Below are 14,147 nucleotides of genomic sequence, written 5' to 3'. Positions count from 1 at the left end.
ATAGCGCATAGAGCCTGCACATAGAGCCCTCTTGACAAGACATACATTGATGTGTGTGGGACTGCTCAGACTGCAGTGGTCCTGCACACATCTGCAGCCCCTGAAGTTAGGAATGTGTATAAATGCATTGTGGATGGTTAAAGGGTTAAAGAATTTGACTGAAAAAATGAGATGTTCTTTTATTTAATTAATGCTAGTTTCTATTTTCTGCTTGCAATTTTGTTTTAATTTTTACTATATTTTGGTGGTGGTCATCTTGCCTGGTCTGTTCTTAACAGCATTTGGGGATATGCTTTACAATGAGCTCTATGGGCATAGGCACAATAGCGTGGAATATATCTGATTGACTTCAATAGAAAAGTTTTTTATGCAGGCTCTGTGACTGGGCAGAGCTCATTGTGCAGGAAGAGGGAAAGCTGAGCTCTATTGTGAATGGTCTGGTCCTGTTTTGTCTATATCCTGGAGTAAAATTTCACTATTATTCTGCCAACCAGGATAAGAAAGATACTGCTAAAAATGAACTCTACAGAACTGGAAGTTTTAAATTATTAATAGACTAAGGCTATGCTTACACATTGTAAAATAAAGAAATGCAGCTGTATTTACAATATACAGTAATAATGCATTCCATTGAGATCCAGCTTATGTGCATTGTTCACACAGATGATGATTAGTCAAAATACTGCCCAGGGCCTTCCTAATGATGAGAAGGGCGGGGAGGAGGGATGGAGAGGCGGTGCAAGGTTAGGGCACACTCTTGGCCACGCCAATTTGACACAGGGCTGCAAGTTTAAAAGTAGTTTTTTTAGGACAATAACTGCATCCTCTGCCAAACAGACCCCAGGAGAGATCTTGGATTAAAAGCAGCTATCCGAAGGTACAAGTGGTTTGTGGGGTCAGATTGTGGGTACAGGGTCACTTTAAGGTGGGCATATACCTTCAATAATCATCAACCAAATGATCATTGTCTCTCCTGTCCTCCCCATATTCATGAACATTTCGCATAGCTTAATGTTCCTGTGTTCTCTATAGGGAGGAGTAAGCCCCAGACAGAAAACAAAGGGGTCGGGTATGCAATTCCATTGCGCCTGAAACTATCTCTACAACATCAACTTTTGATGGGGTTTTGGGAGACCTCCATACACTTTATATTGATGGCAGATGCCCCTGCTCAACACATGTATAAAGTGTATAGGAACTTTTAGTAGTCAAAATAAAACCTATAAGGCCCTATGCACACGTTCAGTATTTTTTTCTGGTCCTGAAACAACCCGTGAGAAATTGCGGATTGGACATCCGTATTCCATCCGTATTTCCTCCGTATTCCATCCGTATTTCCGTAAATCCGTTTTTGCTGCTGACTGCTTTATGCAAGTGATTAAAGTTGAGTAGTTAAAAAAAAAAAAAAAAAAAGTTGCCAAACCCCGAAAATAAGTCACATGATCGCTTGTCAGCCATTTTACTTTGCCATTTCTGGTTTGCTTTGCTGTGAGACAGTTCTGTTATTTACCTCTGCTTGTCTAGCTTTGGTTTTTGACTTTACTTATCACCGTGAAGATGACCGATCAAGTAGCTGATGAAGCACTCCTGACCTGGCTTGTTTCCCGGCGCTTTGGAGAGCAGGACACGCTTAAAGAAGAGCCGAGGAGCAAGCGTCGGAGATACTGGGTACACCCCATTGTCTCTGCGCGCCCGGAAAGGGGACAGTTTTATCAGCTGTACACCGACCTGCGAAGGTATCCTGACAAGTTCCAGAACTATTGCCGGATGACCATTGCGACCTTTGATCCCCTCCTTGCTGACCTGCGTCCAGGACTGCTATACCGGGATACAGTAATGCGAGAGGCAATTTCCCCAGAAGAAAGACTCCTTGTGACCCTCAGGTGCTTTATTTTAATGTTGTGTATTAAAATGCTACTATTGTTTCTTGGAAATTTTTAAATACTAATAATCTTTACTGTCTTTTATTGCAGATTTCTTGCCACTGGTAACTCATTTGCATGCCTGCATTATGAGTTTGCGTTGGGGATTTCCACAATATCCTCTATTGTTGGATTGACCTGCTCAGCCATCTGGGAGCGTCTGAGGGCCCAAGTAATGCCACCCCCCCAGCCTGAAGATTGGATCCGCATCGCTGGGGGCTTTGAAGCAACAGCGCAGTTTCCAAACTGCATCGGTGCCCTGGATGGAAAGCATATTCGTGTGAAGAAGCCATCTAATTCTGGGTCCCTGTATTTCAATTACAAACATTATTTCTCGATGGTCCTGTTAGCATTAGCTGACAGTGACTATCGATTTGTGGTTGTGGATATAGGGGCCTATGGAAGCGCAGCGGATGCTGGTGTTTTTAGGGCTTCCAGAATTGGAGAGATGCTGAAGTCCAACCACCTGGGCATCCCGGAATCAAGGCCTCTACCTGGATCATCTGGACCTCCAGCTCCATTTGTGATTGTGGCTGATGAAGGGTTTGGCTTACAGACCCACCTCTTGCGTCCTTTTCCAAGGCGAGGCTTGGATGACCGGAGGCGCATTTTCAATTCTCGTCTCACTCTTGCGAGGCGGTATGTGGAGTGCGCCTTTGGAATTCTGAGCTCCAAGTGGCGGGTAATGCAGTCTGCCCTTCAGTTAACTCCTGACAAGGTTAAGAAGGTGATACAGGCTTGTGTTATCCTTCACAACTACGTCAGGATTCATGATGCCACAGTCATCACGGAGGAACAGATGTCAGCCATGCAGTCTGCCCCCATCCCGTTGGAAGGGAACCTGCAAGGAAGGCCTGGATCGTCAGGATTGGCTGTCCGGGACTTCTACGCAGACTACTTTCTATCACCAGCAGGAGCAGTACCATGGCAGAGGGATATCTGTTAAGAGACTTTGATTCTGGACTGGTGCTTCAAGTTCTATTAGTTAGTTTAGTTTTGGTTCCTGTGTTAGTTAGTTAGGGACTCGCAGTAGATGAGGCCCCTTGACGTGGGCTGCGAGCTTCCGATATTTGTGCCCACATTCTCATTTTGGTTTTCAAAATGAGTAATGTAGGCACAATTATCAACTAAGACCTCATCATCTGAGGACATATCTCAAAGTCCACGGGCCACCCTGAACTGTTTTGGAAAAGGAAAGGCTGATGTAGCACTATTGAGCCATTCAAATAACAAATGTTGTATGTGGTGTGAAATAAACGGACAAACCATGATCGCAAACTGTTTTTTTTAAATACTCCAGTAGAAAATCACACATTTTCTTTACATCACAAATGCTTACATCAAATACAAACTCCAAACTTTGTGAAAGCTATGGTAAATAAAAACTTCAAAAAAATACTGAGAAAATGGAGGGGTAGATGCCTGCTCCACCTGTCGTGTTGACATTTTCACCAGCATGACTAATCCAGGCTGGTTGGTGGGGTATACCACTCGTGGGTGCAATATGTAACGGTGTACTATGGCTTTTGTAGATTCACTACAAAATAAACTTTTCTAAAACTTTGTAATGTGATAATAGGGTTCCCCTCAACCCTATGGCAGACCCAAAAGTGTCATGCACTATACTCACGAGAATCGTGTCAAACCCCTGGGCAACATCTGGTGATAATGAAGATGGTGCCCAGGGGTTTGCACGAATCTGGTGAGTGAAGTGTATCACACTGTCTGGTCTGGCCTGGGGGGGGGGGAACATTCACTAAAATAAAACACATTTTAAACTTCAAATGTGTTGAGTGAAAAAATTATAAACAACACACTACCCCTTTAAGACAACAGTTGAACAAACTCACAGATTCAACACCAATTATTAACTGAAAATCCACTCTTTAAAAAACTAATGTGAACTAACATTTACACTTCAAACAGATCCTGAGAGTAGGGAGTGGAAGACGCGTGCTCTGCCGGTTGTGGTGTATTTTGAGGGCTTCGGCATGCCCAATCCTGGCTGTTAGGAGGGGTATACCACTCATGGGAGTGTTGGGAAGTTGGACGAGGCGGGTATCGCTGTATGGGAGGGTGGTGATTGGGGGAAGGAGTGTATAAGGTTTGGGTAGGAGTGGCGATGGTTGGGGTGTCCCCATACTTAAACATATCAGCAATTTTGGAGAGTTTGTCTGGGTCAAAATGTTTGCTAAAAGTCTCAACCACAGCCAACAGAGTCCCATAGCATCTCTGGCGTTTCTCTTCAGGTACACAGTCCAGTGCAACTGCCAGCTTGTTGCAGAACAGCTGGTTTGGCTTCTGCTCTCCACGTTTCTTCAGTATTGCGAGGACCTATAAAAAGAAAAAATATGAAGTCTCTATGTACATGTCTCTATGACCTGTTGACAGTGCTTAGAAGAGCCTTACCTTACCTCACTGTCAATTTGTGATTTGGTTGACACCACATTACGGTTTTCTCTCCTACGACGTTGGCAAATTTGCACTGATTCAGCCGGAGATGTGTCCAGGTTTTCAGCAGCCTCCATGGATTCCTCCTCCCTTGAATCCGGAACTTCTTTCTCCAGATTTCCTTGGGAGCTACCAGAAGCCTCATCTTCTGCTACCAGATTATCAGATGTTCTACAAAGATGTAATAAAAATTTTATAATAAAAAATGGACATTCTAGCCATGGTGGGGGTTGTAGTTTCACAGGAGGGGCACTTTAGGTATGGTGGGGGTTGTAGTTTCACAGGAGGGACACTTTAGGTATGGTGGGGGTTGTAGTTTCACAGGAGGGACACTTTAGGTATGGTGGAGTTTGTAGTTTCACAGGAGGGGCACTTTAGGTATGGTGGGGGTTGTAGTTTCACAGGAGGGACACTTTAGGTATGGTGGGGGTTGTAGTTTCACAGGAGGGACACTTTAGGTATGGTGGAGTTTGTAGTTTCACAGGAGGGACACTTTAGGTATGGTGGGGGTTGTAGTTTCACAGGAGGGGCACTTTAGGTATGGTGGGGGTTGTAGTTTCACAGGAGGGACACTTTAGGTATGGTGGGGGTTGTAGTTTCACAGGAGGGACACTTTAGGCATTATTAATGGTAAAACAAACTTACGGGCCAACGTCCAGGACTTGTTTCAGGAACATTAATTGTTCTGTGTACACATATGTTCTCTTGGGCATACGTCCATCTCCACTGCGGCTTCTCATCTGCATCTCCCTCTTGAACTGGTCCCTGCATGTCTGCCACCTTGATTTCAGTCTTTCCACTGATAAAACACAGTACACTTATGAAATACCAATAAATTGTGCACTACATGACTTAACAACAAAACATACATACATACATACATACATTTATACATACATACATACATACCCAATTCCTGTTTCTCTTTCTTGGACCCTGATGCCCATTGCTGGCCATAAATTTCATGGGCAATCTCAGACCATCCCTTGTCCTTCTTGTTCGGTTCACATAAAATGCATCTCTTTTGTTCCACAAGTAGGGGCGTTCTTCTATGAGGTGAATGAGCTTCTCCACATCCATTTTTAATCTTCTCTTTCACTTTCTCTGTCTGTTTCTGGGTCCCACCACATGTGCTGCTGCTTTCACTTTCAATTCCCACCGGCATGTGATTCTGCACTTCCTTCTGCACTTCCTTCTTCCTGTCAGCGGTTGCTTAGGAGACAGAACCATGTGACCCATGAGTCATCCGTATTTTTTCACGGGAATACGGAAATACGGATGCCAAACATGGTTCAATCCGTAAACAATCCGTACACAATTGATTTCAATGAGAGGATCCGTAAAAAAATCAGGGTCCGCACATGGTCCGCACTAGGACATGTCCTTTTTTTTTTTACGGATTGATTTTCATCCATTTCTGCTACTGATCGTGTGAATAGCCCAATAGACTTCAATGTGCACTAACTCGGATACGGAAATACGGATCCGTAAATTACGGAACGTGTGCATAGGGCCTAAGATTCCCGGATTAAAATATGAATAGAAAAATAGAAAATTACAAAAACGTCACCAAAATTTCAAAAAACATGTTTAACATAAAAAAAAAATTTAACAATCTGATGGCATGTTCTTTCTAACACTGGTAGTTTCCATTTTTTGGCTTAAAATTCCCTCAAAACTTCACCCTCCAAGCTGCCTTTTGAAAAATTGTTACTTGGGCCAAGAATGAAAGAAAAAAAAAACTGGGATCAATGATGTATTGCGGATAGAGAGATTCTTATTCTCCTCTTAAGACTAGCCCCTTAATTTTGAAGCATACTAGAAAAGGAATTTTACAAAGTCCAGTTTCCGAATGACTTATGATTTGTTGTTTGTGGTTGGTCTATGAAGGTTGTTGTTATAAGCTATAAGTTTAAACAATAGATCACTAATTGATCACTCTGATGTGATCTGTGGCCTGGTCCAGTTCTCAAGTCATTAAAATCAGGTCTATTGTTTAGCACAAATGACATTTTATTACAGATGTCTGTCTTCATACACTATTAGTTATACTTGTTCATGTCACAAAAAGACGCAAACAGATAAAAGAAAATACTGAACATATTTTATCTAATGTATGTTCAGTTCAAGGCTATGTTCTCACAATTTTTTTTTCTGGCGGTCCAAATAATGGCTGGTATTTCAAATGAAGGATGTTGTTTGTACAATAACGGCCATTTTTTTTATAAAATAATAAAAAAAATAAAATAATAGCCATTGTTTAGACTCAAACAGCATTGGCTGTATCCCAGTTTTCCAGGCGTTCCTTAGGAGGTATCCACCCGCTGCACGGAGCGAGCAGACAGCGGGAATCCGACGCCGATCGTTTTGGTTCTTACGAACCAGAAATCCGAAAAATCCACTCATCTCTAGTTGTGGGACCATAGCCTTAACCTAAACACTGTATGTGAAACAATGGTAAAGAATAATGTGTAAACTAAAAGGAAAAGAAATACATAGCAGTGATTAACATCCACTAAGTTTAGGCTGTTACTCCATAGAAGGACACTCCACTTTGTGTAAGGGGAATCTATTGAACCATTAATATTGGAAGAGGTTATCGAGTCCTCAGGTTGTTTGTGGTATTACAATTTAGCTCCATTCAGTTCCATGAAACTGAGCTGCAAAACCCACATCCAAACTGAGAACAACTATTGTTTCTGAGAAAAAGGGTCCATGTTTTTGTAAGCCTAGACAACCCATTAATGAAACCTTAGGACTGATAGGCTGGCTATGTTCACACAATGTCAAAAATAGAGAAAAAGCGGCCAATTTCCATATTTAAAATAACATCCGTTTTTGCAGCTATTTAACTGGCTGCAATGGCAATGCATTGCAGTCAATGGGAAGACGGACGTCCAATGCACACAGTGTATTGAATAACAGACGTTTTTGCCAAGGACATCAAAATAATGAACATGTTCATTATTTTCGGACGTCTTTTGCAAACAGGGGACGTTTTTTGTTAGTGGTTCACACACAGTTTTCCTTTTTCCACCGTTCTTTCTCTGTCTTTACTATTAAATTCAATGGACTTTTCAATTAAGTCACAGCCAAAGTTCCATTAGTAATCGCTAACTAAAATAATGTACAAACAGCTGTCATTGCACTAAGGGGAGGCCAGGCTGCTAAATAATGTCCGTTATTTTAGCCTCAAAATAACAGCCGTCATTTTAAACTGAGCTTATAATTGATCTATATATACAGCCCTGGGTTCATATCCCACCAAAGGCAACATCTGCAAAGAGTTTGTATGTTCTTTCCATGTTTAGGTGTTTCCATCGGTTTCCACCAAAAACATACAGATGCAAATAATAGCATTATTATTATTATCATTATTAGACAGGTGGGACACTTGGGCTTTAATATTACATCCCCGTTCGTACTGTGAAATCCATTCCTCTGCACTCCTCTGAAATATTTGGCTTTTACTACTTTCTACCTTTTAGCTGTGACTAAGACATTTACAACCATACTGGTCCATTCCCCTAGGTCACGCTGGCATAATGCCCACACACACATTTAGGTCTGCCTTCTCAGTGTTGAGTGAAACCCATTAATTTCTATTTTGGCAGTCTAGCCTATTCTTCTTGCCCTAGGTCCCAACACAAAAAAGAGGTTATAAAATCCTTTAATCTTTATAGGACACACATTACTGTAACTGAACTTATATAGCTCTTAGCTATGTTTTTGACCATGGACAACTTGGTCCAGTACTGTACATTTACTGTTTGGGACTGTTTACCATCCACATAAATTATCTATAGAAGACATGCATTGCTACCACATACTGTATATGTACATTTAGTCCTAATAGAGCTGTCTTCAGATTGGTGTCTCTAGTTTTATTTACTGCCAAGTCATATCTTAAACCTCTAAAAGTTTCAAATATATATTTACAGGGTAGCTTCACTATATGGCAAGAGGGAGACCGTATATTTTCTTATGCATGTTGGGGCCTACTTACATACTCTTATCATGTGTATTACTAATAAAAAGTATATGGCGCAGGAAAATAAAACAGCTGGGTTAATCGAAAAAAATAGGTCCCACTTAACCAGAGTCTTTCCTGAATAATGGAAACTAGAGTGTGTCTAACTTGGCAAGTGACCACTAACTTTTCACAGTCTTTTTTGCATTAGGGTAACCAGAGCGGGTCTAAATTTGTAAGTGACCACAAACTTGTATCTGTCTTGAATCTAACATGAATCGTGAGTAATATCTTGTGAATATTGCATTATTGGAGATTTAACACTTGGATTGCATGTCCCCCTATTTGTTTGATATATGCATTGGAGTCTGAACATGGTGCAGTTCAGTGGGTAGGAGTGCATATTGTGACTTAATTAGCCACTGGAGTGCTGATTATGTAATTGGTTCTAAAGCCAACTACCAAGACTAACATTTGCCTACAATGCTGCCAACTGGCCCAATGGACTAGCCCCTACCCACACCAGCGACCTGGTACCCTCTAACATCAAAGGACAACTTCTACATCCTGCAGTGGTATAAAAGGTATAAACCTAGGGGAAACCTAAATTCCACTCCCAAGATTGACCGAAAATCAAACCGATTGGGCAGCGCAGCCGGACCAGGGGCTGGGGGGCAGAGAAAAAGAAGACATCCCCCAAAAATAAAACATAGTGCCTGTTTGTTTGGTTTTTTTTGTTTTTTTTTTTTGGGGGGGGGGGGGGGGAATATAAGGCACCATCTTATTTTTGGGGGAAAACCGTACCTACATCGATAGATACATAGATACAGACAGGTTTAATTGTAGTATTTTATAAATAATAATAATAATAATAGTAATAAATGTAATATACTTGTAGAATATCTTGACTAATTCACACTACAAACTGTGCTCATGAGAAGGTATCATCAAAGCTTATGAAATACATTAACTGAATATTTGCTTATGAACAAGATTAAAAAAAAAAAAACCCTCCAGGTTTTCAAGCTGGGAGTGGAACAGCTTTGCAATTTGCTTCTGAAACTGTATTTTGATCTTAATGAATATAAAATGGCTCCCATTAAAAGTATAACCGATTATTTCAGGTCTTCCAGGGCCCATAGCTTTTTGACTGTCTTGGAGAGTTACTATGATCTTTCATTAAGACTTCACAGCAGGTCTTCCTCACCATCAAATCAAGCCTTGCAGTACAGGAGATTGGCTACATTTAAAAGTAATTTTCCCAAAATCTACAGATATTTCCAATTTGGTAATGAAAGTCATGAGAGAATATAGACTTCTTATATATTGTCACTAATTCATCACTCACATTTGTCAGTTTGAAGATGCCCTTTGACTATAAAGCCAGTGGCGGTTTTAGTTGAACTTCATGTTATATTTGAGACTAATGTGCTAATTGTAGGTTTTTCTTTCTTTTTTTTTTCCTTAAAAAAATAGATTTTTTTTTTTTTTTTTTAAAGCAGCATTTCCACCCTGGTAGGATGTCTGAAATTGCAACTATTCTATAGAATGAAAAAACATTTTAGCCGAAATGATGCTAAATTGCATACAGATTTTAAACCTAAATAGCTTGAGATATAATGATCCTTGTAAGTTCTTAGATTCATTTTTTTCCCTCAGCAATGACCTGGCCAGTGTGAATATATTAACACAACAAAAGAAGACATTACAGATCAGGGAGAAACTCATGCAAATTTCTTTAAAACTGCAAAGAAAAAAAATGATTCATGCAGCTCAAATTGTGTGAAAGAGAAAATGAATGAAAAGATGGCGAGTTCATAAGTCTTTATATCAGGTCAGCAGAGATTGCACATAAAATCTGTATTGGAAGAATGATATTGCAGGGTCTGCACGCAGAGACTGGTACTGTACATGATCTAGACAAGAGATTGGTATACTGCCCTCATGTGGACGTTATTCTGCTACTAATGGAATTGATGGTTATTAAAATGAGGTTGGAAATTTAACCATGTAAATAATCAGCATTTCAGAGAGTAAAGTTTAGAAATTAAAGGATGGGGGGGGGGGGGTCACTATATTATGATTGGGGGTTTTTTTTGTTGTTTTTTTCTAACCCAGTTTCACAGATGTCGATTTTTCTGTGCTTTAAAAAATATGCACATATAATTGTAAAAGAACAGAAAAATTAAATTTGTAATAATACAGTATATAGTAATATATATATATATGTATGTATATATATATATATATATATATATATATACACACACAGTGGTACCTTGGTTTAAGAGTAACTTGGATTAAGAGAGTTTTGCAAGAAAAGCTCACAGTTTTTCAAAATTATAACTTGGTTTAAGAGCATTGCTTTGGTTTAAGAGCTCCCTGTACTGGGTGTGAGTGTGAGTGGAGGGGTGGAATGGTCTGCATAGCGGGGTCTACAGCCCTGTACTCTGACCCAGGAAGTCTCAATCACCTTCCAAATCATGGCAGATCCACTTCAGGCTGTGGCTTGGATCAGGGGACAGGACTGTGGAGGTAATCTCTTTATAGCTGTAACCCCTCTCTATTCGAACAGAGAGGTCTGCATTTATGTGCCCACATCTGCCCTGCTCGTTCCTTCATCACTCCCTTCAGACTCTGTCAGCCCTTGTGTTTCCCATCCTCTCCATTCCTGCTATAATGTGCCTGCACTTACACTCAGCTATACATACTGCTGCTATAATCTGCCTGTACTCACACTGCTGTATAAAAAGGTTTCTGTTTATGTCCTCCTGCACACCTCTGTAATTCTCACTTCCTAATTGGTCCATGATGAACACACACCCCTTCCCTATTGCTGTCATGTGACCACACAGACCTCTGACAGCAGCCTTGCTTCTCTATTCTAGCCTGTTGTAATATGCTACTGCATTATGGGGACCTGAACCTTCATTCTGTATCTACTAACTGCGGCTGTTTTTTCAGGTTTATGCACTTACTATACATTATACTCCACATGCTGATTGCTATACTGTACCGTAACATAATATTACATATTGAGCTGCTTTTCATTGTTTGTTTCATCTGGTCTACATGTTATTCAGAGTAATAAATCATTATTTTTGGGGTGTGGAACCAAGAGAGAGAGAGATTTCCCATGTTAACTATGTTTTTCATGTCCTTTGTCCTTTCCTACAATGAACTATCAGCATGCAGCAGTCCACTGATACCTGTACTGTAAGGGGAGTGGTGCTTGTAGAAACCTATGTGCTTGCCGCTAACCTCTCCTTTCAAATCAACTAGTTTCACAAAGTTATGTAGATTTTTACTTAACTTCTACTTAAAATTCTCCAGTCTTCCAGTACTTCTTAGCTGCTGTATGTCCTGCAGGAAGTGGTGTATTATTTCCAGTCTGACACCTGACATCTCTGTCCGAGACAGGAACTGTCCAGAGCAGTAGCAAATCCCCATATAAAACTTTTCCTGCTCTGGACAGTTCCTGTCTCAGACAGAGATGTCAGCAGAGATCACTGTGTCAGACTGGAAAGAAAACATTTCCTGCAGGACATAAAGCAGCTAATAAGTATGAGAAGACTTAAGAATTTTAAATAGAAGTAAATTACAAATCTATACAACTTTCTGAACCCAGTTGATTTAAAAGAAAAAGATTTTCGCAGCAGTACCCCTTTAAAGACCCTATTACGAGGGTCAATTATTGGACAAAACAGACCACTGTGTGTTAGGATCACGATGAGCCGATGAATAAGCAGAGGCTTGTTTGATGGCTGATTGGGCTACTCTGCCTTGCTTAAATATAATAGGGGATGTGTGGCTGATGGCTGAATAAAGCATTATTATTGGCCGCACAATTACGGAGCTGTGTAATTTGTTTAGTAAATGAAGAACAAGATTGGTGCTTGCCACATGTGTATACACACGTGGCAGATATGCTGTAGAATTTCTGCAGACTGCATAGGATTTTGATTTTCATCTTGAAGTTAATTGGGAAAATCCACAACAAATCTTCAGCATATCCATCACATATGACTATACCATAAAGCCAGGTTTTACACATAAAAAAATAAAAGCAAGCAGTAAAAAAAATACATCTTTTTTATTATTCAATAATGTGCTACATTAATGGGGTTCTGTGTGGGTGGGGTGGGGGCCACCCTGCTGCCCCCTCTGTCCATTTCACGAACTGTCCAAAGCAGAGGTTTTCAATAGTGATTTGCTACTGCTCTGAACAGTTCCTAACATGGACAGAGATGGCAACAGAGAGCACTGGAAAGAATACATCACTTCCTGCAACTAGGTCTCAAGAACAAGAGGACACAGTAAGAGGTTAGTTGGAGGAAGATCAGAAGTAACATGAGAAAATATTACTTTACTGAAAGAGTAGTGGATGCTTGGAACAAACTTCCAGCAGATATAGTTGCTGAAAGTTTGGGTTTGCATGAAGCCAATAGGCATTTAAATCTTGCGGCCTTGAGAAGGTGGATTCAGCATGTGAACTGCCTGGAAAACATGGATACAGCAATAAACTATACTCTGCAGCCAATTTTATAGGAAACAAATAACCTTCCAGTATGCTTTTGGAGCAGAGCCGTTTTAATACATTGGTGGGCCCAGTGCACAGCCCTCAAGAGTGCCCCCCCCCCTTCCCTTTCGACACATTGTATAATGTACTGAATTTACCCCCACACTGTATCAAGAGCCCCAATACATACAGTAGTTACCCTATAACACTATTTCCACCATACAGTGATTACATATTACATAAAAACTGCACTAAACAAAACAAAAAGATATCACCAATGATACCATTACATAATACCGCCACATCATGACCCCTAACACTACAACCCTATAACAGAGTGCAGTCTCTCCATCCAGCCTGGGCCACCTTGAAGTCTTCTCCTGGCTGTGAATCTTCTCTCCAGAATCTGCCAGACAAATATTTTAGGCTCCAACACATACAGTGGTTAGGTCCCTTGTACCCCTACACAGTAGTTACACCCCTCTGTACCCCTACATAGTTACACCCTTCTGTGCCTCCATAGTTTTAAGGTGTCCCTGTACTATATAGACCCTCATGTGCTTCTCCAGTTATATACAGCCCCCTGTGCACTCTCCCCAGTAGTATATAGCCCCCCTGTACTCTCCCACAATAGTATATAGCCCTCTGTGCTCTCCTCCAATAGTATATAGCCCCCCTATGTTCTCCCACAATAGTATATAGCCCCCCTGTGCTCTCCCCCCAATAGTATATAGCCCCCCTGTGCTCTCCCCCCAATAGAATATAGCCCCCCTGTGCTCTCCCCCATAGTATATAGTCCCCCTGTGATCTCCCCCATAGTATATAGCCCCCTGTGTTCCCCAATAGTATATAGCTCCCTGTGCTCCCCAATAGTATATAGCTCCCTTGTGCTCCCCAATAGTATATAGCTCCCCTGTGCTCCCCAATAGTATATAGCTCCCCTGTGCTCCCTAATAGTACATAGCTCCCCTGTGCTCCCCAATAGTATATAGCTCCCCTGTGCTCCCCCATAGTATATAGCTCCCCTGTGCTCCCCCATAGTATATAGCCCCCTGTGCTCCCCCATAGTATATAGCCCCCTGTACTCCCCCATAGTATATAGACCCCTGTGCTCCCCCATAGTATATAGCCCCCTTAGCTCCCCCATAGTATATAGCCCCCTGTGCTCCCCAGTAGTATATAGCTCCCCTGTGCCCCCCCATAGTATATAGCCCCCCGTGCTCCCCCATAGTATATAGCCCCCTGTGCTCCCCCATAGTATATAGCCCCCTGTGCTCCCCCATAG

The 14,147-nt window shown here is 41.2% G+C and overlaps 2 protein-coding genes across 2 annotated transcripts; one reads left to right on the top strand and one right to left on the bottom strand.

Annotated features, from left to right (window-relative positions):
• Positions 1 to 1,557: 1,557 nt before the first annotated feature.
• Positions 1,558 to 2,868, top strand: LOC138774022 (uncharacterized). The gene is made up of 2 exons (XM_069954565.1): positions 1,558 to 1,883; positions 1,974 to 2,868. Exons 1-2 carry the CDS (start codon positions 1,558 to 1,560, stop codon positions 2,866 to 2,868), a joined length of 1,221 nt encoding a protein of 406 aa, XP_069810666.1.
• Positions 2,869 to 3,833: 965 nt separating this feature from the next.
• Positions 3,834 to 5,538, bottom strand: LOC138774021 (uncharacterized). The gene is made up of 4 exons (XM_069954563.1): positions 5,283 to 5,538; positions 5,019 to 5,172; positions 4,337 to 4,544; positions 3,834 to 4,256 (listed from the first exon to the last, which is right to left on the bottom strand). The coding sequence occupies exons 1-4, from the start codon at positions 5,536 to 5,538 to the stop codon at positions 3,834 to 3,836; spliced, it is 1,041 nt and encodes a 346-aa protein (XP_069810664.1).
• Positions 5,539 to 14,147: the final 8,609 nt, after the last annotated feature.

The sequence above is a fragment of the Dendropsophus ebraccatus genome, chromosome 15, assembly GCF_027789765.1.
Source record: "Dendropsophus ebraccatus isolate aDenEbr1 chromosome 15, aDenEbr1.pat, whole genome shotgun sequence".
Lineage (NCBI taxonomy): Eukaryota > Metazoa > Chordata > Amphibia > Anura > Hylidae > Dendropsophus > Dendropsophus ebraccatus.
This window is presented reverse-complemented; position numbering and strand designations above follow the sequence as displayed.